Source organism: Homalodisca vitripennis, chromosome 4 (genome assembly GCF_021130785.1).
Source record: "Homalodisca vitripennis isolate AUS2020 chromosome 4, UT_GWSS_2.1, whole genome shotgun sequence".
NCBI classification, from domain to species: domain Eukaryota; kingdom Metazoa; phylum Arthropoda; class Insecta; order Hemiptera; family Cicadellidae; genus Homalodisca; species Homalodisca vitripennis.
Window position 1 is genome coordinate 68,779,514 of NC_060210.1, and position 26,945 is coordinate 68,806,458.

Sequence of the window (26,945 nt, forward strand, 5' to 3'; positions counted from 1 at the left end):
TACAATATTAGCATTTTTATATTTTATGCACAAAAGAAACAATACAAATAGTTACAGGGGAATCAGATAGCACACGATTAATATATTAATATTAGATAGCATTTATATCAAGTAAAGTAGATTTTACTGATATCAAGGCAAACATTCATCCCTGTTGATGATCTTCAGACTAAATGGTTGTTTAGGGGTTGTGAATACACTAAAAGGGTTGAGTTGCAGTCTGGATGGAGTGTCTGGAGCTGGAGATAACCGGTACTTGGACAAGATGGCGACCAGACCCATCTTCACCTGGAGCCTGCCAAACCTCATGCCTGGAAACACCAGATTGTTTGTTATATTGGCAGTTAGTATTTTCGTGTAAATAATACAGAGATGTGGACGTTTACTCACCACTCGCTCACTCGCTTACGGTATGGTAACTGCAGAATGTTGAAGAATGTAACAATAAAAATCACTTAATATTCTCTAGTAACTCTAATATTAACTAGATTACAAACTAGATCTATAAAAAAGTTAACAATCCCAATCATCAATAAGTAAAAAAGTCATTCAAATTGGTTGTAAGTAGAAATAACCTTTATTATTTTGTAATTGAAAGTTGTTGATGTTTTCGGGGTAGTGTATAATATTACTTATTTTTATATTCCTTGTTCGGTTTTATATCATTAGACAAAATTTTGATTTATGATTAGAAAACAAATAAAAGACTAATATTGGCCTGAATTGGCAAAGAAATGTAAAACAAAAACTAAATGTTGTTAAAATAAACTTGTAAATTAAAAATCAACTTGACTTAAAAATCATTTGATACTTCGTTTGTGTGTTTATTTTAATGCCAGATAAGTGAATTTTAACGTCAATTAAAACTTTCAAAATTAGTCCTTCGCATAACAAATATTTTACAGATCGAACTACAAAAATTGCATATTAAATTGCCTATATTTCTATTATTTCAAAAAAAAGAAAAATACATATATCGAGAATATTCCGGGCATTTACAATTGTTCAGTGATACAGTAAAATCGGTAACACTACGTTTCGAAATCTGCAATCTGATCTCTTCTTTTTGTAAATGACTAAATGCATGACTGCAGTCTGTATCACTGGGCGATGGCAAATGTCCGGAAAGAATATTTCATAAAAATAAAACTTAACACAACAATTTTCTACATTCACTGAATAACATGTTGACCCCGGGATGCTTGATTATGTGTTTTAAAATTGCTTGCGGCATATGCAGAATAAAGGATAATATGATTGTCCAAGGTGCAGGTTACTGATGGTTACCCTGATGAAGTAAAACAAAATTTCAGGTCTGGTTAAGAGGAGTACAGTGATTAAGATTTATCCCAATGATTATCAATGATTCTGCGAGTCTGTTGATGGACAACTCGCGCTTAAGGAAAGGTCAGTAAAGGTTAATGATAATCCTCAACTTGAGGCCAGGAAAGGATGACAAGAAGAATATGAGGAAGGTTGTAATGGATTCGCCCAACAACTAATCTCAAAATAAGCTTGAAGCTGTCACGATAAGGTGGTCCAGTTATTCATGTTGAAAGTTTTGATACTCCAGATAGTATAAAATGATAGAAAGATTCATTAGATTTTTCCGGACATTTGCCATCGTTCAGTGAAACAAAAAATCAGTAACACTATGTTTCGAGATCTCTAAAACATGCACTTACAAAAAAAAAAAAAAAAATATATATATACACAACACTAATCATTAAAATTGAACTACAGATTACAGGTCACTTGTGACTGACCAGAGGCCAATAGCAAATGGCAATCGTCACGGCAGAAAGAAACAAGATGACGGAAATAAAAAGGAAGGGTGACAGGAATTGGATTTTATTATTATTATTATTGGTTCATGCGAGATGAACTTCTTAAAACCACATTATGACTCCGCATTGGTTTATTACAAATATCTGATCCGTTTGATACTTTTGTTTTTCTTTTTAGTTAATTTTTAGAATTGGCAACCGGAGCGGCCTAATCTCGACTGATGGTTGACTGACTGATTGGTTGGTCTGCCAATTTAATGTAGGTTGCCTCTATTAATTCCCTTTTGAAAAATATGGTTCCCGATGTATTATGTTGGCTTCATCCCAATTCATATGATGGACTTCATACCAACAATGGTGTGCAATTTTTGAATTTTCTGTGAAACCCATTCTCGAGTTTCCTTTGTGCTCTTTTATCCTTACGTTTAAAGGTATTTTTGTCTCGCCTATGTATTCCCTATTGAAACTACATTTTATACTGTAAACACAGTTTTTGGAATCCTTTGTGCCATTTTTGGTTTTGTTTTTACGATACTTTGTCTAAGAGTATTGTGTGTTATAAACGCGGTTCTAATGTTGTACTTTCTACTTACTCTTCTAAGTTTCTCCTATAATCCCGGCACATAAGGGATTGACATAAACGCAAATTTATCACTATTCTCTTATTCTGACTCAGGAATAATTCTTCTGGTTCGTTTGCACTTATTTATTACTAATTGAGAGTATCCATTGCTTCTAAGATCCAATTAAACATTCTTAAATTCCTCTTTTATCTGTCTTTGTCTGAGTATAAACTCTTTGCTCTATCAAATAACGAGTAAGCTACTCCTTCTATGACAGATTTTTGATGGTTGGACTGATAATTTAAATACTTTACTGTGTGTGTTTTCTTTCGAAAAACAGTTGTCTTAAGGACATACTATCTCTTCATACACACACATCCAAAAAGGGAAGCTTGTTTTGGACTTCCACTTCGATTGTGAGGCGGATGGAAGGAGAAATTAATGTGACTCAAAAACTTATTTAATTCAGGGTCTCCATGAGGAAAAATAACAAAAGTATCATCCACATACCTCACACATCGTGTTATTCGTTAGTGAAAGAAAAATAAAAATTATTATTTTTCATGAACACGTCAAGATTCAAACTATCACTAACTCAAAATCGGTGTCAAAGTTTTACAATTCCAACCAGAAATATTTGATTATCTAAGCTTTTAAAGCATGTTATTTAAGCATGTTAAATACAATAGTGATAAATATTAAGTATTTGTAGATATAGTTTATGATATATTGTTCAAATATTGGCATGTTCTAAGTTATTTACATTACAATTAGAGCTCAATTTACTCAGCTCAATTGAAACTATTACCTATGCAGTTCCTGGGACCTTCACCGAAAGGCAGGAAAGCGTACTGGTGTCTTCCTTTAAAGTTGACCTCGGAGAAACGATCAGGGTCAAACTTGTACGGGTCCGGATAGATGTCAGGATCATGGTGGATGGCGTATGTGGGGATTATTATTCGTACTCCTTTGTCTATAATCAGATCGGTGTCTGGAAACTGGTAACTGTCCGTGCAGACCCTCGTGAGAAATGGAAGGGAAGCGTATCGCCGCAAAGTTTCTGTGGAAACAAACATAAAAATACCACGAATTCAGTACAAAGATATAGATGATTCAGTATAAAGACTATTGCGTTAATCGAAAGGCTTTACATGTTTTAATTACTAAAACAATTTTACCGTTGATAACCTGGTCCATGTAAGTCATGTCCTGTAGCGCCTGGTAGGTTATCTTGTTGTCGTAGTTGGCCAACACCTCGTCTATCTCTTGCCGCAGTCGCTCCTGTACTGTCGGACTTTTGGCCAGCTCGTACAGACAGAAGCTGGTGGTAGAGGCCGCTGTCTCGAACCCTGCCAGGATGAACACGAACGCTTGAGCGGTCATTTGTTCCAGAGTAAGTTCTGAAACAAACAAGCAGACAACATAACAGAAACAAATAATATTGGAAATGCTAAATTAAATAAAATTCCTATCAATATTTGGTTTTGTTCAACCTACCCAGATAATAAACCGACACAACGGGCCTGACAGAACGTATCTAAAGAGGTAGCGCACAGAACAGACAGACGGACGGAATGCTTCGTCACTCTTATACTCTTTTACTCTTCTTGGACAAAGAGGAACATAAATGCCATGTTTCAAGTCTTTAAAACTGTTCTATCAAGTTTACGGACAGACAGACTGCCCTTTGATAAGTTCATCCCAAAATCAATAGCATTGTTCCTTGCCCAAAGAGGAACTAATATATATTATCAAGTTTTAAGTGTTGATATAAATAATATATATATATATACGGACGGACGGATATACAGACACGATACGGTTTTAATAAGTCCCTATCGTGTCTTCAATAGCAGTATAATAATATAGTACACTGGACATACATAATTGAATTGTAATTATGTTTAATTTACATTATACCGAGAAATCAAGGGTGGTTACAATTATGATTCTATACTAATTTTAACTAACCTAAATCTCTGGAAAAAGTGCTGTACACACAAAAAACCTTGACGTCATATAGGTACAAAAGAAATGAGTTTTGATATTCCCGCAGGTACCTTGCCGCAAACACCACTCTCACACTAATTAGAGAGGCCATATAGATAGTGTGGGTGCTCTACATGAAATGGACTGTGGTTTCATATTATATGGTTACCAGTTTAATGACAGGTACTCATATTCTATTTAATGTATGATTCATTATACTTTCTGGTTTGAAATTATTAGTGCTCTATTATGTAAGTTTATAATCATATCACTAGACACTTGGAAGTGACTAAAGACTTTTACAAGAACAAAAATATTATGAAAACCCATCGCAAGAGCTCTTTAGTGATATCATTAGGAGGCTTATCTGTAAGTCAACAACTAAGGTTTTTATCAGAACCTGATAAGCAGTGCTTTACATAACGTCGGTTGATAACTAAGTCGGATCCAAGATCTATAGAGTATACCTATACATCTATACAACTTTGTGTCGGATCAACAGACGTGTATTTAAGTCAGTTCTGTGGGGATAGTTATTGTACCCATTTGTATATGTACTGTTTATTGTACTAACGGGACTAAAAATATTTAAGATCAGTATTCATCGGGACATTCGACTAGAAGTGACAATTTTGTATTGTAAAATTTTTGACGTATAAATTTACACGTATTACACGTATAAATTGCTGTTATTTATGTATTGTGTCTTGTTATTTCTTGTCTAATCTTGTTTATTCTCATTGTTTCGTGCTAATTTATTGCTGTTATTGTTCGTTGTTTTCCATAGTTCAAATCACGGTACACTAATAATTAATTACGTTATTGTCATTCATAGTTTATATCCGTTTCGTCACTTAAATAGTTTATTAATCGTTATTGCTCTATTTGTCACTGTGGTTGTTTACTTTCATTGTTTAATATTATGTTCAAAACTGTAAAAATGGAGATGTCCGTTGAAATGTAAAATAAAATAAAAAATAAAAAATAAAAAATAAAAAATTCATTTCGCCAGAAATTGACTAAGCATTTTGGCAATAAGAATAAACTAACCGTTTATCCAAAAAAAGTGAATGTTTTGTGTGGTATGTGAAGATGGGGCTATTAGAGAAATAAGCCCAAGACTTATGAATTTTTTTATAATTTTAATAAGCATCAGATGGAGAAGACGAGACGACCATTGTTTAAACCCAATAAAGTAAGGAAGAGATGCATACAGCTGACTTAAGATACAGATTTAAGATGCTGACTTAAATACAGCTCCATAAATACCTTCATATTAAAATAATTAAGTATAAACAAAAGATATTGCTGCGTCATCGCATAAATAGCGTTATGTTGAGAGACTCGCAGGCACAGTTACCACTATTTCTTGGTACGTGTTGCCTTGATGCTTTTTTGATTCTATTAGGAAAAGAAGCTTAGAAAATTGTACCTAGTCCTATAAGGACCTTTGCGCTGCTTCCGAAGTGACAGGATATTCTGGACGGGGGGTAGGGGCCGCCTCCTATCTAGATTCATGAGGAAAAAGTTAGGGCACTAATCTCAATTCATGTCCCCTAGGAAGAAGGGAAAGCCAGCTCTGAACCAGCCTTTCCAGTCAAAACCGGCAGAAGGTGGCACACCCTTTGTCTAGGCTAGCAAGAACCTTTGACTCTTGGGGAACCTACCAGCTCCAACAGTCATCTCCTGCAGAAGACTGGACCTATCGAATTACCCTTGCGCCCCAGAATTTCGACATTTGCGGTTAGTGATGTGCTGCTCCTGAGCATCCATAAGGTTGCTGGGTTTAAGTGACACATCGGTTTTTGCTGTACCCAGTGTGGGCTCAACTAGAAGGCATAAACCAGTCAGAACTGAACCTGCTGGGGATACCTTGACGCTACACATCACTCCACCCAGATGACATTGACTGGAAAGTAAATGTGTTGTAATAAGCAGTTTACTGATAGTGGCAGTTCAATGGCGGGTCAAAAAAGGGAAAGTTAAGCTCGTTCGAGCGAAAGCGACCATGCGATTTGGACCCATTGCATGATCCATATAGAAGCATTAGTCGCTGAGCATCTCATTAAGGAACTCTACGATATACTTATATATATGGGTTCAATCAAATACATGTAAAACACTCCTAAAAGGTAAGATTTTTGAACAAATGTACAAGGATGTGGGATCTGACTGCTAATGTTTTATTCTTTTGCAGTTCTTGTTGGTTGCCTCTTAGTAACCACCTTTATAAGGCGTTTAGATCATTACACTGATCTAATTTCAAATATTATAATTGCTGAATGCTTTGATCATAATTTTATAAAATTTATAAAAAACGTTTAGTTTTAGTTTTGCAGTAGTCTGTTCACTTTTAGATGCATTGGTTTTATTACCCACTAAAAACAAGGAAGGAGTGCGTCACACCATGTGCAGCGTAACAGAATTTGCTGACGTTGCATGAACAATGTCAAATCTATGTTTATTTCAGTTCTGCGGATAGGTAGAAATCTTACAGAATTATAAGAAATGTTTACATATCTCAGGGGGGGGGGGAAATACGGTGACAGCCTACTGAGTGATAGGCTTCAATGGCGTTCTGCCAAATCCCATCAATGGACATCATCGAACCCGATAGTGCGCGTATGAAAATAAAATTGTATGCATAATCTTAGACGTCTATAATTCACTTCGTTCTCGAGGTGTCGAGCAAACATACAAATAAACAGAAATAAAATTTTTTCAGTCCCTCGAGTAAAAGCCAACAAATTAATGATTCAAATTATAGCACATATAAGGGTTTCAAGCACAACACAATAGTCGAAACTGTAGATGATCGAATCTACCTAAGATGAGCATTTGTGAAATAACCTACATTAACAATCTTGTTTGCCCTCTTCAGTACACTGACGTTTTATACAAATCAATATTTTATAACACAATAATTAAAATGTAATACTTACGTTCTTTTGCGCCATGATGTTCTTGGTTTACAGCACCTAAATTCGATCTGCCAGTGATTTCTGTGTTATCAGTGTTGTCATAAGGCTCCTGAGGGTTTTTGTCTTTAACCTGCATTAGTAGATCCACAAAGTCGTTCCTAACAACATTGTTTTTCATCCGATATTCTACAGTATCCTTTACTATTCTTGACAGAAAATCTGTGTCACTAGGATCCGTAATATTCAATTTTAAAAACTTAGCAATTCCTGGCAAACATCTGTGCATTAGAAGTTTAAGAATCATTATCAACTTTGGTGCAAACATCCGTAGGCCCACTTTATAGAATTCGGTTTCCCTATTCTCAATAGAGTTGACCTCCAGTCCGAACGCACAAGTGGCGATGATGTCTGTGGTGAACCTGGCGATCAGGTCCTTCACCTCGAACTCTCCTTTCTGCAGAACAACTTTGTCAATGTGGTCCCTGAGTTGATCCGCACATCTCCGCATCAGTAGGAACATGTTCTTCATCTTCCCGGAGGTGAATGTTGGAGTCAGTTTGATTCTCATGTCCTTCCACTCTTGGCCCTCGAGTGAGAACAGATGCTTCGATATGTACTCGTGAGTGGTGGGGGAGAGATCTCGCGCCATGAAGTGTTGGAAGTCCTTGGTCAGAACGTTCTTGCAAAGGTCCAAGTCTATCAATATTAGATTCCGCTCAGAGACCGAAATTGATCCAACATACCGCAAATTTTGCTCCTTGTACTCAGTGTACCATTGCTGCATCACCGTACTTGTGTCAACTTTGCCTAGAATCTGGCTCAAGATTAATTTATAAGTGGAACTTGGCTTGATATAGACTACGTTTTTCTTCTTCCAGTAGTCGTTGTTTCTCGAGAGATATAAGTACATCGCCCCTACGATAGCCGCCACTGCCGTTGCCAATTCGATCAACATTCTGGAAAAGAAACATTTAAATATATTATTACCATACTTACCTAGTTTTCAACAGTTTAGTTAAAAAGTTTTTCTTAATACAAATTAAAAAAAGAATATAAAGAATATCTAGCAATTTTGTGTAGTAAATTTATTTGAAATATACTTGAATTATATCTAAATAATTTACCTACCAGCGAAATCTGGTAACCAAATACAAACTATATTAAGTATTAGTTTTGTTATCAAAAGACTACCTATAAATATTAACGTTTACCAAGGATTTAATTTCTTTTGATACTTTTTTCCCTTAATATACATAAATGGTTAAAAAATTTGTAAAACCAGTTTGTTTTGTTCAAATACACAAGTAATATAACAAGGTATAAAAAATATATTCCTACTTTGTTAAAGTAGAATTTCTTGTGAGCATGCTGTTAGGCATAATAAACATACTTTGCTTTCCTTTTCCGATTAGTTTTGTGAAAGCATTTGATTTTTTCTAAGCGTTAAACCTATTCCTCTTCAGTCTCATTTGTAAGCTCCTTTTTGAGCTTATGCTTCTCTTTCACTAAACGTCGCTTGCATTGTGTTGTAGTTTCTTTTTGGATTTCCATTCTCATTGGCCGTTTAAGTAGCCATTACCGTTGATCATAGTTTATTAGGTTAATTATTTGAATGCATTTTGATCCCACGCATTATGGGAAAAATAATAAATAATGTATAACTATGTTAAATTAATAATTTGGCTAAAACCAACATTAGAAGAGATACACAAATAAATATATTGATTTGTGTGATTAGTAGTTTCCAAGTATACTGATTTAATTTTACATCTCTCTTAGAATCATCGCTATATGTCTAATGAAGATATAAAAATACTCTTTCAAGACTTTTTAAACACAACAGTGAGATCAGTGAACAATATTACACGTATCGTTTAGATCAGCTTTTGTTCACACCCCATGGTATGTTTAAAACTGGTTATTAGTAAAGCCACCATAGTGATGCAAATTAAAAAAAAGTGACTACAGCTCAGACTATATTTTATTCTCCAATGCATTTGATATTGAGATTTCTGCAACTTTACTTTAGAGGCCAGTGACATGGGGTTTGAGTTTAAATACAAAACTGCAAGGTGCAAAGATCGAGTAATGCAAAGTGGTTAAATTTAAGCAATATAATTTGCGTCATGACAATATACATGGGTATACTTAAAATAGTAGAAGTCAATTTAATTTAAAACAAAATTTTGCAGGAAGATTAAAATACGTTACAATAACATGTGGTACAAACATCAGCTTGGAGAGCTGATGGCTGATTGGCCGCAGAGCGGTCTAAGATGTTGGACTTTGCATCTGAGTGAAATATAGTACAATTTAATATCCTGTCTGTGACAGTACCTTTTTATCAGTTCAATCGACCTTGTCCTAAATCGACTCTCCCGCTTACTCTGTTTGGTATGATCGTCGCCTAGACCAGTGTTGGACCCTCATAAGGTGGACAATAACGTATATAAACATTCTATTAGTAAACATTTCAGAGTGTAATAAATAAAAATTGCGTAATAGCACATTATACTGGATGAAATGAAATTTATCTTCTTAGAGACAAACGGATGTGTTAACACTCATGTTAGCTACAGAGAGGTTCTTTAGCATAACACGTTGTCTGTAGCAGACACATTTACGTCTAGTACATTGTACCTGTCTGTGAGATTGACATGACTGTGCCATGTTATACTGTGCCATGTTATATTACAATGGGATAATTAGTAGCTTAAATTAGTAGCTTTAACCGGTCTACGCCTTGTAAGGAACCATATTAGTCATTTGCAATTGATCAGAATGTAAGTTGAAAGCAACATGGTTTATATGAAAATGATTCTTACAAGTCTAAAGTCAACAAGAACGTAAAATCCGAAAAATCTTCAAGTAAATGTACATAAATGATCACTTTCAGATTATTGGTCCAATAGAATACATTATGCGAAAAATTAAGGTTATAACAATGAAGAGAGAGTAAATACATATTTATTGAAATATACATTATGTAGTAGTGAAGACATACTAACACCTCATCGAAGATAATATACGAATTAGAATAAATGTAAATATATAAAATCACATTAACATAAGTCTAGAGCCTTACTAAAAAAAACCCACAAGAATGACAAGCTTGCAAAGGATAATCGTCTGATCCCAAGGTAAGCGCTATCACAGGCACAAAGTTCCCGCTTCTGTTACTTTGACAGGGTGTAAAATACTTCTGTGACTAATAGTACTTGTAATTTCAAACAATAAATGTCCTGTACTTATAGGTCGAGAAATGTGTAGTTTAAACACTAGCCGCCATCTGTATTTGTTACAAAAAATTATTATCACATGAACTAGTAAAGCTACCCATACTAAACTTGTTTATGAAAAATAAGAGGAAATCAAAAATGTTCTTATTTACTTCAACACAAACAAAATAGCGTCTGTTAAAATCCATAAAGTACAATAACAAATAAACCAGTATACTTATAAAAGGTGTACAATATACCAAATTTATTTCTATTACAATTCTAACGGCCTATCTTTGGTTGATAGTTCTCATCATTTAAAAAACTAACACTCAGCTAACTATACAACCAACTTAAAAGTAACTTTGAAAACAGCTGTAGTCTATCACATTTTTTATTTCAGCGTTTAAACTATTGAACAATTAGGTCCTACATACTGAAAAGATTGTCAAAAAAAACAACTTGTTTACTTTAGATACAGGAAATGTATTCTATTGTGTACTTCTAGATCTATAACATAGACTTTCTGTTCCTTTATCCCCATTGCAGTAAAATACTTGAAACCCTTTTATAAACATATAGATGCTGTACTAGTAATATTTTCATTTGGAGAAAGAGTGGAAACGAGCTCACTCTTTTGGGCTGCCATAGAATAATTCTTAAAAAGTAATTTTGAGTTGTTCTTAGCCGATTTATAAATGTTTTGAAAATACCTCCCCAGCATGAAATACCATATTTCAAACGTGAATGCATTAAAGTAAAATATAGACATTTTAGTCAATTATGATTACAAATGTTTCTTTGATAATAAAATGACTCTATAGAACATTTTATTTTATTGTGCAATTGTAATGTGTGATGTTCCCACCTTAACTTTTCGTCTAAAACTATTCCTCAATATTTTAAACTACTAACATTTTGTATTTTTTCCCAACTACAATTGAAATTTAAACATCCAATTTTGTGAAACTTAAGAGGGCTCTGGAAATCAAAACTTCAAACCATAAATTTAAGTATTTAGTTTTTTTTACATTTATTTTAATTTTATTATTTTCACTCCAGACTCTTAACCCGGCAAGATCCTGAGTTATCTTCGCCCTCAGCACAGCAAAAGTTATATTAGAATAAAAAAGCAAGGTCATTGGTGAAGGCGCTTTGATGACCATTACAATTTTGTTGTAGCAAGTCGTTGATGAAAATTACAAACAAAGTTGCTGATAATACTGAGCCTTGCGGCACTCCTCGCCTAACTTGTAGTGGTGCGCTCAACTGATCACCTACCCTCACTTGCTGGTCTCCGTCAGTAAAGCCGCGTTTACACGAGGCCAGTAGGCGGGCAGGTTACTTGGAGCAGGTAACCTGAGGCAAGTTACTGTACTGGGGACTTGCCGTTGACCCTGTCCACACGACTCAGTTGCGAGCGAGTCTGTGTTTAATTAAGTTGTATTAAAATGGCAGAAAGTGCATCTTCTGTGTTATCTTATGATGTCGTACAAGAAATTACGCGTAATCTTATACTGGAATTTGTAAGTGAATCCAGTGAAATATTATTGGAAGAATTGGAAAAGAAAAAACTATGGGTGAGAGAGTGGCTTAACAGGACAGACACCAGTGGAGCATCTGTTCAGTTACTAACAGAACTGCGTAATGAAGACCCAGCAGAATATCGAGCATGTTTGCGGATGTCACCTGAGAGTTTTGATGCACTTCTTAAACTTATAGAACCTGTGATAACTAAACAAGACACAACTATGAGACCGGCTTTGTCAGCTAAATTGAAATTAGAAATTACCTTGTCATACCTGGCTACAGGAAATAGCTACAGGACTCCCCAACATTTCTTCCGTGTTTCAGAGTCAGCAATCTCATTACTTATCCCAGAAGTGTGCGTGGCTCTGTATACATGTCTAAAGGAGTACATACAGGTAATTATAAAACAATGTTTGTAAATTATACGTCTATTTCAGATGAAAGAAATTGTAAGAAACTAAAATTGTAATTTTCTACAGCCATGTCATTTTTTAAATCGCATGTAGCTAAAAATTAGTCTAAAACATAGTTAGTTAGTTGAATACACATAGTTTAGTTATTTCCTGAAAAACTGTTCTCAAGCGTACGTAATGCTTCACTAACAGTGTTAAAAACACCGACAATTGAAATGTTTGACTACATTATTAACATCAACTGAGTTATTGGACTGTACAAAAAATTCTTCAGAACCATGTCCATTATTTGACGTTTGTGGAGAAGAAAGTGACGAATAAGTTTCGTATGGTGACGCTTTAGAATCAAAACTTAATTGTCATCTCTTCGGTCCAACGTGGAGCCATTGAATAGTACAGTATTACACAAATATATAAAAGTTTACAATTTAAACAATAAACAAACATCCAATAAAGCACTGTTTGTCACCAATTCGCTCTCTTGCTCATCAATGAGTTGTCCACACGGCGTCAGTGCAAGGCAGGCTGTGTGGCAGGTACCGTTTTCGAGTGGTGGGGGGGCAGGTTGTCTACTCCTCGTGCAAGTCGACCTGCCAGGCAGGTTGATAGGCAACTTGCCTGTGATTTACAAGTGTGGTCGTCCACACGGGGCAGGTTACTAGCCTCAGGTTGCCTGCTCCAAGTAACCTGCCCGCCTACTGGCCTCGTGTAAACGCGGCTTAAGGAAACTCCTGAACCAGCTAAGCGCCACACTCCTTATACCCGCAGCTTCCAATTTTTACAACAAAACCGCGTGATTTACAAAGTCAAACGCTTTTCTGAAATCAATAAATGTCTAGTTGCCATTTTATTGACTTTCAGACTACTGTAATTTTGTTCATTTACGTGTATCAAAGCGTCTTCAGTCGATTTTCCTTTTTTAAAACCAAACTGCTTATCGTCTAATAAACTTCTATAATTTCTAAGATTTTCTAGAAGATTGACAAAAGGCTAATTAGTCTTATAATAATATTTATGTGAAGATAATTTTCTTTCTTTTGAATAGGAATGATTACAGTAGATTTAAGCTTATCGAGGAATTTGCCAGTAGTAAACCTAAAGTTAATTAATTATAAAAATCAAAATTGCTGAAATCAGATGAGCTATATTTTTTAATATTATAACGTTAAATTTTTTTCAAAACCTGATGATTTCTTATTTTTTTTAATTGTTGGACAATTATAATTATTTTCTCATCCATCACTGGCAATGGGAAGAATGAATGCAAGGAATGCATGCAGGTAGGCACGGGCAGCTGTGCCTGTAACAGCTGTTTAATTACTGATAAGATAATTATTGATAGCCTCGACATAGTCTCATGATACGATGAACATGCAATTCATCCTTTTGTACAATATGGTACAAATAATGTCATTTGTCACATACACCCATTAATGAGACATATGTATCGAATGGTTTAAGTTACCTGTCCCATCTGGTGAAGCCCATTTATGTTAGCATATTCATTCATAAGATTAATAGGCAAAGTAGGTCCGATTGGTATAAGAGAAAATGATCTAAAATGAGACTGATTTTTACATGGTTGACAAAAACACTTTTTTATGATCTTTAAGATTTTATTTTAAAAATATATCCTTTAAAGAGTTGCAATAATTCCAGAACTAGTTTTGCCTTGCTTGTAAAGTAGATATATTATGTCAACATCTTATATGATGCTATAGATACTTTGAATAAACAACAGCTTTCATCATAATTAAAAAACCTGTCATTTTATAGCTGATAATTTCCATCACTGCTTCTGAGATTTAGTAATTTTTCAGTTTATGACCTGGTAATTGTGGACCCCGCGAAGATTAAATACGTAGTTATAGAATTTGTTGTCCTACAGTGTTCAAAAACTTGAACCGACTTTCTGTATTTCAATATATAATTTTATTTAAAATTATAATAAGTATTTTTTTTAATGTTACATGCCAAAATACAGTAAAAAACCCCAACTGGGGCAATTAATAATAGTATAAATACATATTTAGGTGGGTCCATGGTTAGCCAGTAGTCTTGCAGATACAATCCCATACTAACTCCACATTTAACTTACATGACTTTCAACTCCAAACAGACTTCGTAGGGAATTAATTAAGTATAAATGATAAGTCAAGTACATTACATGTATATTAAAAATATTGTATTTGTAAATGGCATAAGTTGGATTCCACACGATTCACGTCGTCCCCCACCGTGAACTGCCTTATACAAAGTAACAAACGTTGTTGTGTTATGAAAATTAACATTCGGATAGGAGAGGAAATGTTATTTCCTACACGGTCATCGAATGTCAAGCTACAATCGATATAAACACCCGCCTTTAATTTATTCTACTGTAGAAATTAAATTACCGTTCAAATAATAATTGTTTTCAATGATTTTTTACCTGCTAAACGACATTACAAGACATTTTGAAATATTATATATTTAAGTTTTATTATTTTCATTCCACCGGAAAACATTATCCAAATATCGTCACGACTCATTGGCATCTCAATGATTTGATACGTTCTTAAAGAATTTAAGGTCGTATACGAATACAATAGGTTTAGCTGATACAACCTAGTCACAAATATTATTTATCATTATATTAAATAGAAATGGTCCTAGGTTTGATCCTTGAGATACCCAAGACTGTTCAGTAAAAGTATTTGATGCAAAAACTTTATAAAAAATGTTTTGTTTCATATTTACTAGATAGAACTTGTTATCAAACTATTATATACTCCATAGTAATGCATTTTATGTAATAACATTTAATAATCAACCTCTTTAAAGGCCTTGGCCACGTTAAGAAAGACAACGTCCGTCTGAGCCATCAAATCGAGGAAATATAATTATTCTGAAACGAGAACATATTTGTATTTAAAAATGGGCCCGGAAGAAACTCATGTTGATTTGTAATATGATTTTTAAAATATTGGAATAGTTTTTTTACAATAACAATCTCAAAAACTTTCGCTGGAATAGAAAGTAGAGCGACAGGCCTGTGGTTGACAATAAGGGATTCTTTTCCGCTTTCAAAAATTGGCGTTTCCACTTATCAGGAAATATGTAGCACTTTAAGCTTAAATTAAATAAGACTATAAGTGACTTTGTTTTATATATATATATATATATATATATATATATATATATATATTTTATATAAAACCTTTAACTAAATATTATGGAATACGGTCAGGTTCCATAGTACTTTTAGATAAAAGAGTTTTAATATCAGAATAAACATCTTGTTCACCAATCTGGTCAAGGGTCACTTCGCTCGCCAAGGACGACATGGATAAAACCATCTCGAATGTTGGTTCTACACTATATTTTGTACACACTGAGCTGAAATAATGTTCGAGTGCACTAGCAATTTTCTTACCGCTATTTAACTAACGATTATCATATTCCGTTACTAATAAGCCATTTCTGACTTATTTTTTACAAATTTCCAAAATGTATTACAGTCTGAAACAATCATATTTTCTTAATTGTGAATGTTATTACCGTAAGGCTCCCCTAATGCTCGTTTTGCTAATGCTCTAAGACGTTTAACATTTTCAATGTCCTATTGCTTACTTAAATGTTTGAACATCCTACGAAATTCATACTTTTGTTTAATATTATTTACTATAATTTTGTAAACCTAAACGGATATTTTAATTGTTTAATTTTGTTTCTGGGACAAGTTGCATAAAAAGCTCTATAAACGTTTTGATAAAATATATCTACAGTTTGATTTGTATCCTGAATATGTTTAAGATGTTTCCAGTCAATTGCTGCTAGGTCTCGATAAAGTTCCAGGAAATGGCCCTTTTAAAACAGTAACCCGGCACCTCATTCGGCCTTGACTCACATGATAAAGGAGCCCCAACAGCGATGGTCACCCCGATGGTCGGATGATAAGAATCCTCCTTAACTAATGGATCATCACAACATAAAACCCGTGTCAGTCTCAGAAATTCTCTGTTCGCCAGAGTCACTATTCATTAATGTAAACAGGGTTGTCGCTGCCATATCCCAAGACGGAGGCTCTGAGGTTACGCTTCATCTTGATTAGATTAAAGAACTCGTTTTGGTTAATCCGGCTGACAAATATAATTATGACCCATCCGGTCGACTGCATCTATCAATCTTGTTGACCAATCGGGAAAGTCTATGGCGTTAGCGATGCACTTGGTAAGAAGGTCTATGTTTCCGGCCTTGTCCTCTGGAATACAACAAATGATCAAATTAGTGTGAATATTGTTCTTGAACATCGATTTCACCTTGAAACTGATTTAATTTCTTTTTTAATAGACTATTTTCTACCTTAATCTTAGCAATGTTTTCTTCGCTGGTTCATATGTGCATGTCTTGAACTTCTGATGTTTGCTTAATATAATTTATGCCACCGTAACAAAACTCTCTCGAAAAAGCCAAGTCTTTATGTTCTTGTTTTATGTTGCTAATGTCAGTTGAATTCTACTCCAAAATTTGCAGAATTGAGTTTGTCGTCTAGTGATTTAAGAGTCGGTGCTTCGTTATCTTCCTTATCAGACTTGCCTATCTGCGTCGTAGGCTTAGTACCAGCTGGCATTGTGAGTTTAACCCACGCTATTTACAAGCTGCAACACACTTGATGTATTTTTACGTGAAACCACATCACTAAGCTACATAAAATTCGTACCAAGTACTTATGAACTGCTAATGTGTAACACTGTACATTTTCGTGCGAAAACAAATATTACAACTGTTACTCAACTCTCACCCTCACTCTAGTCATCCGCACAATGCGTAGTACAATTTGTTTTGAACGTTTTTCTCTAATTGTTTTATGACCAGAATTACACACAGTGTGTTATTTTGGTGAAAACATTATGTGTTAGGATAACTTACATTTTTAACTCAAGTAACAATTAAAATTTTCAAAAGTTACTTATTTATTATACAATTATTGATTACTCATTTATGATTTATTACATGGTCGGATCACACACTATAACTAAAGTAACCTTTTGTTAGTTTCTAATAATTTCCATGTTATTAAAACAATGTTAAAAAGGCTTTATCCTGAAGAAAAAACTTTAATTAGTATCTACATAATTGAAAATATAACACTTATTTTATTGTTACCTTCAACACTTATAATTAGTCTCTAATTTAATATTTTGAGGTTACAGTTGTGTATTAAATCTACCTTTCGTAGTATTGTACCAGTAGAGATATTTTGTTTATAGCATTTTCTGAATCTATAACTTGAAGTAAAAAAAGATTACATGTTACCGATAATTTCACGTCATTGATACAATAGTGTTATTGCAATACTCCTACAAGGTAGCCTAACTTTGAATAAAGTCATGTTACTCACATATCTAAACACTATCAGTGTTTATTATCGCAACTTATCAGTAGTTGTTATAAGTTAGTTATCATCGGAGAACTCAATGTCAATATGTCGCTTATATTTTAGCTATAATGCTTTTCACCATTGGTTATGTCCCATATGTTTGTGCATTATTGTTTTATTGCCTATTATAGCACTAAGTTGGCTGTTGCAATGTTAGAATTAAAGATAAAAATTAGAATAAAATGATGTAACATTTTATTTTGGTAGATCCTTAATCGGCCCAATTAGTGTTAAACATACTTTGAGAGGTATCAAGTCGACTCATAATACATTTTCATATTTTACTACGATAATCTAGAGATGCATGTGAAATTAAAAAAAAAAAAAAACATAATTTAGGCCCCGGAAAGTTTACGTAAATGAAAAATAATACTGAAATGAGCGGAATTTTGATCCAAATTAACAATGTTTTTCTTAAATTTCGAGCTACAAATTAATTAGTTGTATCGAGTTGAAACGAGTGCCTCCGGCCATCAGCGCGGGCTTCGGCAGCTGCCCCGCGCTGATGTCAACGAAAGAAAAACATCCCTCGAGATAGTACCTATCAGTAAAATATCAAATTCTAGAGAGCAAACTTTGGTGCGTTGCAAAACGCCGTGTTCGTACAAAAAACGTTAAACGTGTCCTGATCTTCACTTGAAACCGTGAAACTAAGTAACGTGTTCTCACACCTGTCACATAAAAAAGGATTATCGGAGGAACCACTAGCCATAACGGTAATGTCACTACTGGCCTTCCGCGCGTCTCCCGCAAGCCACTGTTATCGCGTGGACTTTGAACCTTCTTATCGCTCGGCAACCTGTAGGACGGCCTTGCGAGGCTTCAATTATATGTTTCTTGCTTTCTGAGAACATCCTTATGACCGTAGTAAAATATGGAAAAGTTTGGGGTTACCAGGTCATTGCTCTGAATTACCTTGGCTTTACTTTAAATCGAAGTTTCATACGTACCACAAATACTTTTCTAAAGCCAAATTTATTTTAACTCTCGATCGATCCTCGTAATTGTACGCGTACTGAATGATGCCTAATAATTTACAGCAAATACGTGATACTTACCAAGACTTATTTCCGATGTTTTATGTACACTTTATACGAATAATATTATTATTGTATTAAAATTTAAGAAAAGTAACTGTCCTATTAAATTACATACAGTAATGAATATTATAATACATTTGATAAATATCATCAGGAAGTTATGTTTTCAATAATAATCAAGTAATGACTAATAATTCAAGCAAGGAACCGTATTTGAGGCTATATCACATTGAATACAATATTGTTACTTTTAAAAAACGATATTTTGTTTCGTAGCGATCAATTCTTGTTTTTTAATTTAATTATTGTTATGTAAAATTTTAGATATGCGGAATTATGTGTGTGAAACATTTACTAATTCGGTTTTTATCTTACTTTTCGCAACATATCTGTAGTTACTTACTTTCTTCCAAATCCTGATAAATACTGTAAATCATAAAATACTGTTGTCAAAGCATGAAATATCTAAAAAGGTTACAGAGATAGGTTCCAAACGTAATATCTCCTTTATGTAAAACTGTTGTTATGATTCTTGATAATTGGATAAATCACGAAAGGTACTTGTGCCTGCAATAGAAAAATTGCTTACAATTAAGTTCGTAATAATACCTAATTTTATAGGCATACAGTTAAAATCTATTTAAATTGTTAATCCAATTAACAGATTTTAAAATTTAATAATTCCATGCAATAAGCTGTTGATAGCGTTGATGTGTTCTTCTTCACATTTCGAAGAACACATTAGTTTTAAACACTCTATTTCTAACTTATTATCTAAGGTTGATCGTTCGTATTTTGCAACAAAAACGATATTATTCGAAGTCGCTATTAAATTTCAAATCGGAATAAATTTGTAGGTAAAAGTAAATTATAAGTGTTATATTTTAATTAAATGAATATTATTTTTTAATGTGATTTCTTAGTAATCATTTGATTACTTTTCAAAAGATGAAAATGTTCCATATTGATATTAGACATAAAAAGCTAGTTAGATTATGGCGATGACTTTACCTTTTCAAATTGAGATCTCAAGAGTAGTCACTAAAAATCTTAAATGCAATCAATCGTAGATTACATTTGTATAACTCTGGAGATTTTGATCGTCAGAATAATAGTAAATACCACATAAATTATTAATGACATACATGATAGTTATAAAAATAAGGAATAAGTGAGATAAAACATAATGTATCTCAAACGAAAGTACAAAAGGATTTCGACTACTTTATGTAGGAGTTTTCTGAAGGGTGAAACCACTATAAAGTTTTCAGTCTTATAGAGGGAAACATATAATTTTATATTTATTTATCCTGATTTTGGTTTTGTTGCGTTTTTTATGAAACGTGTGTACAACCGGGTCTATGTAAACAAAATCGACACCATCTCTTTAGAATGCCCCAACTGTACTAGTTATTAGACCCTATCGTCTCAATTATACCTTATAAAACATATTTAACCTTCGTTCGTGTGTATATTTATGACTTTCCAACACCTTATAGGACGGATTCATGAATGATACTTACTATGTGGTAATAAAAAGATAAAGTAGAGGTCAGAAATCCACCTGGAGACAATCATGAGTTAGCGATGACTCTTTCAATACCAGTCTAGCAACCTTTAGTCTATTTTCTTTCAGAAAGATTCAATTTGATCTTGCAAACTGTCACTCCAGTGACAGCCATAGAAAAGTTGCGGTAGAAACAAAAAATATTTGATCTATCTATCGTTTATAAGGCAAGTACAGCTTAGTGGTAATTATTGCTTGGTACAAAGTACACACAATTCAAGGTAAAGTACACTTCATGGTGTACGTCTGTGTGAAAAATCTTGATACAAAAGTACTAGCAATTTGGAACTTGGTACATAGGTTGCTCTCCGCCCAAAGGAAATCCCACCGGTATTGCTTTTCAGGTCAAAAGGTCAAGGGAAATCAGTTCCGCTTTGCAATGACTATTTGTAAAAAGATCCTAGAGACTTGAAACTTTGAACATAAGTTTCTCTTGGTCCAAGGCACAATTCTATTGATTTTGGGTCAAAAGGTAAAGGAGCAATCCTGCTTGTCTGTCTGTTTTATAACTTGTCTGTCGGTTCCTTTGATACTGGTACTCCGTTGTATCGGCTTATACTCAAATATTATACTACAAAGCTGTTTTCCCCATGAAAAGGATGTAGAGTATGGTGCGTACAGTTTGACGGTACCTAGAAAAATATTCGTGGGCGGATGGTTTATGTTTGCTGATATTTGAGAATCTAATCTTACCTTTTACTGCCAATATATCTATCCCTTTTAGAATTGAATTTGAGAAAATGTAAACCAGGATATTTCACGAGGCTGTGTAAGGATAAAAGTAAAATTGAGGTCAATGGAAACTATTGAAAACAGTATAATATGTACATCAAATACATAAAGATTGGTTAAGTCAATAAAAGCAATGGATTATGATGAATTATCATAATTATAACAAATTACGCTCAGTTACAGTTAGCTACCCTTGTGGGCAGATTGAACCAACTTCAATGTTGATGTTTAATGCTAAAAACGCTATAAGTTATTCTCTATTTTAAGACTAATGATTAGATTTACGGTGTTATCAGTGACCAATACGAGTCAAACTCTTATCGTTATACAGAGTGGGCCAGATAAAACCGGTCCCGAGAGGCGTAGGCGCGCCGATGTACAGCATGACGGGACATTGACCTTTCCCCTTCCACTACTGTCTGCCGTCCGTTCCTGTCCTGTCTATCTGTCCACGTCAGTGTAGCTTGAGTGTTTGACCGAGCAGTGTGGATCATGCCGTATTCAATAGAACAGCGTGTTTTCATAGTGGAGGAATATGTTCGTACAACTTCAATAATGTCGGTCCGTGAAAAGTTTCTTGAGAAGTATCCTGAAGGTCGAGTTCCTGCTAATCAACCATTCAGGATTTAATTAAAAAGTGGCGTACAACAGGCAATGTGTCCAATATGAAGAGAGACAAACAACCAACTGTACGAACACCAGAAGCTGTGGCCAATGTACAGACCATTATTGGAAGGAGTCCTTCAAAGTCAACACGACGATTATCGCAACAAGTCGGAATTTCTCGAACATCTTGTCGGCGTATACTGCATGGATTAAAAATGCATGCCTATCGTGTGAGTGTTGTTCAGGAATTGAAAGAGGTTGATTTGGCTAGACGTGTACGTTACTGTCAATGGGTTCTTCAAGAAATTGCAGAAGGTAACGTGGATCCATTTTTATTCATTTCTACAGACGAAGCATGGTTCCACTTATCAGGGTATGTAAATTCTCAAAATACGCGGTATTGGGCAACACACAATCCTCATGTAACCCATGAGAAACCATTGCATGACTTTAAAATTGGTGTTTGGTGCGCAATGTCTGGTCGCCGGATCATTGGACCAATATTCTTCGAGGAGACAGTTAATACAGACGTTTATCTACGGATCTATGAAGAATTTGTTACACAACTGAATCCAGAAGAAGTGTCATATGCGTACTTCCAACAAGATGGGGCAACCTGTCACACTTCTGATCGATCTCTCGCTCGAATCCACAGTGATTTTACTAAAGAGAGAACCATCAGTAAAGACTTGTGGCCAGCCAGACCGCCCGACCTATCGCCTTGCGATTTTTATCTCTGGGGCCGTCTCAAAGGTAATGTCTATCACAACAACCCACGGACTTTAGAAGAATTGAAGCAAAACATACGACAAGAAATTGCCAACATTCCAGTAGAAGAATTGCAGACTGTTTTCCTGAACATGATTCGCCGTGCTGAAATTTGCATACAAGTTGGTGGCTCCCATTTTGAACAGAGACTGTAAATCCTTAAATGTACATGTTGTAAAATAGACAAAATAAAATTTCATTTTACTTAATATTATGTATTTTTTTTATTTCGCCTAGTCACTTTTTCAGTTTCCTGTACGCATTGTATGAGTATTACGTAAACTCTCTCGGGACCGGTTTTATCTGGCCCACTCTGTAGATAACGGACTTGCGGTCACCCAGAGGAAGTTCGCTTGTATCGCGTTCGAAGAGTCATTAGATAACTAAGGACCCAAAACGGTTTCCTTGTTAATCTGTATGTCTGCCCGGACTTATTAAATATAACTCTTAAAGATTCGAACCGTGGTACATAAGTTCATTTTGTCCACGAAAAATGAAACGTACAATATTTTTGGCCATACGCGTCACCATGTTGGAAACGAGAAAATCACAGAGCAAACAAATTGTTAAGCAAACTGAGTATAACATGTTGGATTGTTGGACGACTTTCGTTACAATCTGTTGGGTCCTTCGATATTCTGTTGTATTACTTAATTACCACAGTATTCGATATGAATGTGGTTGATAAACAACCACTACGCTGATAAAAGTATAGACGCTTTAACACCCATATTTTTCCTTCCCTTAGCAATATAGCACATTCCTAAGGTAAAATTGTGTTCAACAGCTGACATTACTCTTAAAAATTGAATCTAGCGCTATTATCTTACTTATATGTAATTTAATGCCATTTCCATTTTAGAGCTGAATTTAAGTCAGTTAATGCATGGGAAGGAATGGTGTTGGTGGTGGGGGTTACAGTTGAGCCCGAGTTTTCGGATTTTGGAGTTCGACCTTACTGTAAACCAAACAAAGTCTTCCCCTTCTAAACACAAGTTAATTTACTAACCCACTTGTTAAATTGTAATTTATGGTTAAATTAAAAAGCCCCTGGCAACAATCTGTCCATAAAGAGGAAATTAGAAGGTGAGAAATGGTGAGGATACTGTCTTGCGAAACACCCAGTTTATAGCAAACAAGACTCAGACCGTACTACTTAAGAGTGTGCCGTCACAGACTTCGCTTAGGTTGCATGACCATTTTTAATGTATAATATTTCATTCTTGAGATGTGCTGGTGGCAGACATACATACAAACATACAGAAAATAAATATGGTTGGACGTGCACCACCATAGAACACGTTCTTATTTATGTAAAGTTCCAAAATGTAAAGCTTACGGATGAAATATTTCTCTGCATTTCTTGCTAAATGACATAGACCCTACTCACAATTTTGTTTATTAAGTTACGTTTTATAGTAGGCATAGTAGCATTCAAATAATCAAGTTCCGGTGTGCTAGGGAGAGAATTTCAACCTTAGGGAACGCTGAAATCATATCTTGTTTCCGATGACTTAACATTGACTTCCCACTCAATTATTGTTTCGTTTTACTCTATGAGTAAAACTGTTACATCTTCAAATCTTATATGGTTGTATTTTCATTTAAAAAACATTTTTATTCTGCTGTTTCTCGTTGCTCAGTCAAATTTCATGAACATCATGGAATACAGCACCATCATCGAACTCATATAACGAACAATGTAAGTGTTTCAATGCTTATATAATCGCATTTCCTTGAAAGCATAAAGCAAGCTTGATTGTAACAACACTTCATATTTAAACTTTTCTGGAGTCGCTGTTGAGTACAGATTTGATCTAGATAAAATAATTAGAAATGTATTAGACAATGGTGTATATATATATCACATTACTAGTTGGTGTAACCAACAAATTTATAAATAAACAATTTTTATTTCAGTTCAAACTTGGAGATATTTAAATACTTAAGTCATTAGTACAAGTTCATAGGATATTTCATAATTTTTATTATAGTCAATTTTAATGTTTCGATGGGGTGGGGGTCTTCAATACGCTACTGTTGGCTATAGGTTAAGTTTATTATTAGTCAGCTGATTTCATCCACAAACAAAACATTGTTGCTATTGCTTTTTCGACCGGTTTTTATTTCCTGTACAATTCAAGCAGTAAAATATGAAGTTTGTTAATTAATTGTCCACCCTACGTGTAAACACTCAAATGCATATTACAACGTAGCCTATAAACTAATCAAACAAAAGAAATAAAGGCAATGATTGACAAGAGATATATACTTGCTAGCTGTGTTGGCTGCCCTGCTTCTCGCCTGACACTGACAAGTGACAACACTGACGCCCAGCATTCAAGGTCACTTTTGTTGTGACGAGATGGCGCCACCAATTATCGATCGAGTAACCGAACTTTCGGTTGTTATTTACGGATTGTGGGCCAATGGAGTGTATTATCTGAATTGTAAGTAAATGTCTTTTACAATATGTAATATTGTTACTTACACTCAATTTGGAGCAACGCCAAGACTTTTTTTCTCTGGTTGGCAGTGAATTCATATATACACAATTAAACGAAAATCAGATTTCAAGCTTTCATCTGTCAAAAAACAAATGTACAAAGTGATTTCTGGAAGTATTTTTGGAAATAAGTTTACCCAAATATTCTAATGTTTTGTATATTATTATTGACGTTTACTAAGATTTCAAGTATTTAACAATATGCCATGTATTGTGGCGCTCGTATCTATATAAAAAGTAAACTTTTGTACAAATATACGGAACGGCACAGTTAAACTAATTCAAATGCTATCATTATGCTACATAAACAACAGATGTAACAAATTATTTTAAAATATGTGTAGGCTATATTGCTTATTCTGGTATCCTAAGAGAATTTTATATTTGAATGACAAGCTCTAATCTAGTTAAAATTTAATCCGTTTTTTTATCATATTTGAGGCCAAATTTGCATTTTAGTTGAAAAGTGAACGATTTAATTTTTCAATTTATACAAATTCAAGGATAATGTCCAATACACAATAGGAAACAAGATTTAAGAAAGTGTGAAGTACATATAAAATGTGTATAAAATATCACATAAACCTTTTATTATTACCATATACTATAACCATTTCGGACATAATTTTACTGGTAAAATGTCAAATACCCTATCGAACTGTCCTAAATTGCTGATGGCTTGTGTTAGCGACCATGCGCTTAGAGCCCTGGCCAGTGAAGTTGGGTTAGTGACGTTATCTCCCAATGACCATTATTGGGTCCTTGCCTCATAAGGGTGCTCAGGGACCAAGATAAGTGTTCTAACGGCGCTGCTTACAGGAGACATTGACGTTGAGAGTCTCTAGGGAGCGTAGATAACCTGAGAGACTGCTTCTGCCGGCTTGTACGTTGTGTACGGAAGTGGAGTGCAGGCTGTATTGAAACGATCTTGAGAGTATCAACAACATTAAACTTCCAAATACCTTTTCGGGCTCAAGTCTCAACGTAACATCATGCGAGATATGTCATTTTAAAGACTTAATTAATAAGTATCTAAAAGTTTTTGAGTTTTACTGTTAAATATTTACTTCTTATAATATCAATTACAAACTGTTGGGCCAATCTTGAGTAATTAAAACGAAAGTGTAAATGTTTCTCCAACAAACCTAAGTCTGGGATGAGCGAAAAAATAAATACGTAATACAAAGCTCTTAAGAACAATTATCCAAGCGAAACCTTTTACAAAAGATTTTTTAAACAACGGCAGGAGTTATTTGTGAAGTTTAGTTATGTACTTATGCATTTGGGCTACAATAACAGTTTGCACTACAAATTAGTTATACATATAACTGAAATTTATATAGTGTTCCACTTTTATAAATATATCTAAAATTCGTAAAGTAGTGTGAAACACGACATATGTTGCGACTGTAGGCTATATAAAACTATACATTTCGAGTACAATGTTTTATATGAGTTTATTAAATATTAAAAATAATGGGTCATGAAAGTTAAGCAAGTACTTTCATAATCCTTAATACAACCTATCCACTCGTATTTTGAACCTAGTAGTTATTGTTATATAAATTAACTAGCAGTTACCTATGGCTTTACACGTAATTTTAAAAATTAAAAGCATTCATAATGTAATATGATGGAGTCCTAACACTTTTTAAAACATATGTAAGTAGACATATTAGGTATATTTTACTATCTACGATTGAAAGATTCAAAACTATATTATATAAAATATCTATATAGATAATATATATTTTATATATTATCGTATATATATATATATATATATATATATATATATATATATATATATATATATATATAATACGATAATACAACATTTAAAAATTATATAACTAAAATGACTAAACACAAGTAATAATACC

At 34.1% G+C, this 26,945-nt stretch overlaps 1 protein-coding gene across 2 annotated transcripts; it reads right to left on the reverse strand.

The window, feature by feature from the left end:
* Nucleotides 1-24,895, reverse strand: LOC124359481 (probable cytochrome P450 6a14). 2 transcript variants are annotated; one of them, XM_046812243.1, is made up of 5 exons: nucleotides 24,829-24,895; nucleotides 7,282-8,216; nucleotides 3,529-3,750; nucleotides 3,159-3,410; nucleotides 1-311 (listed from the first exon to the last, which is right to left on the reverse strand). In XM_046812243.1, exons 2-5 carry the CDS (start codon nucleotides 8,213-8,215, stop codon nucleotides 133-135), a joined length of 1,587 nt encoding a protein of 528 aa, XP_046668199.1. In that variant the 5' UTR covers nucleotide 8,216; nucleotides 24,829-24,895; the 3' UTR covers nucleotides 1-132. The 2 variants fall into 2 exon arrangements, with proteins under 2 accessions (XP_046668199.1, XP_046668198.1); XM_046812242.1 differs by lacking the exon at nucleotides 24,829-24,895 and adding an exon at nucleotides 12,271-12,293.
* Between the last annotated feature and the right edge of the window lie 2,050 nt (nucleotides 24,896-26,945).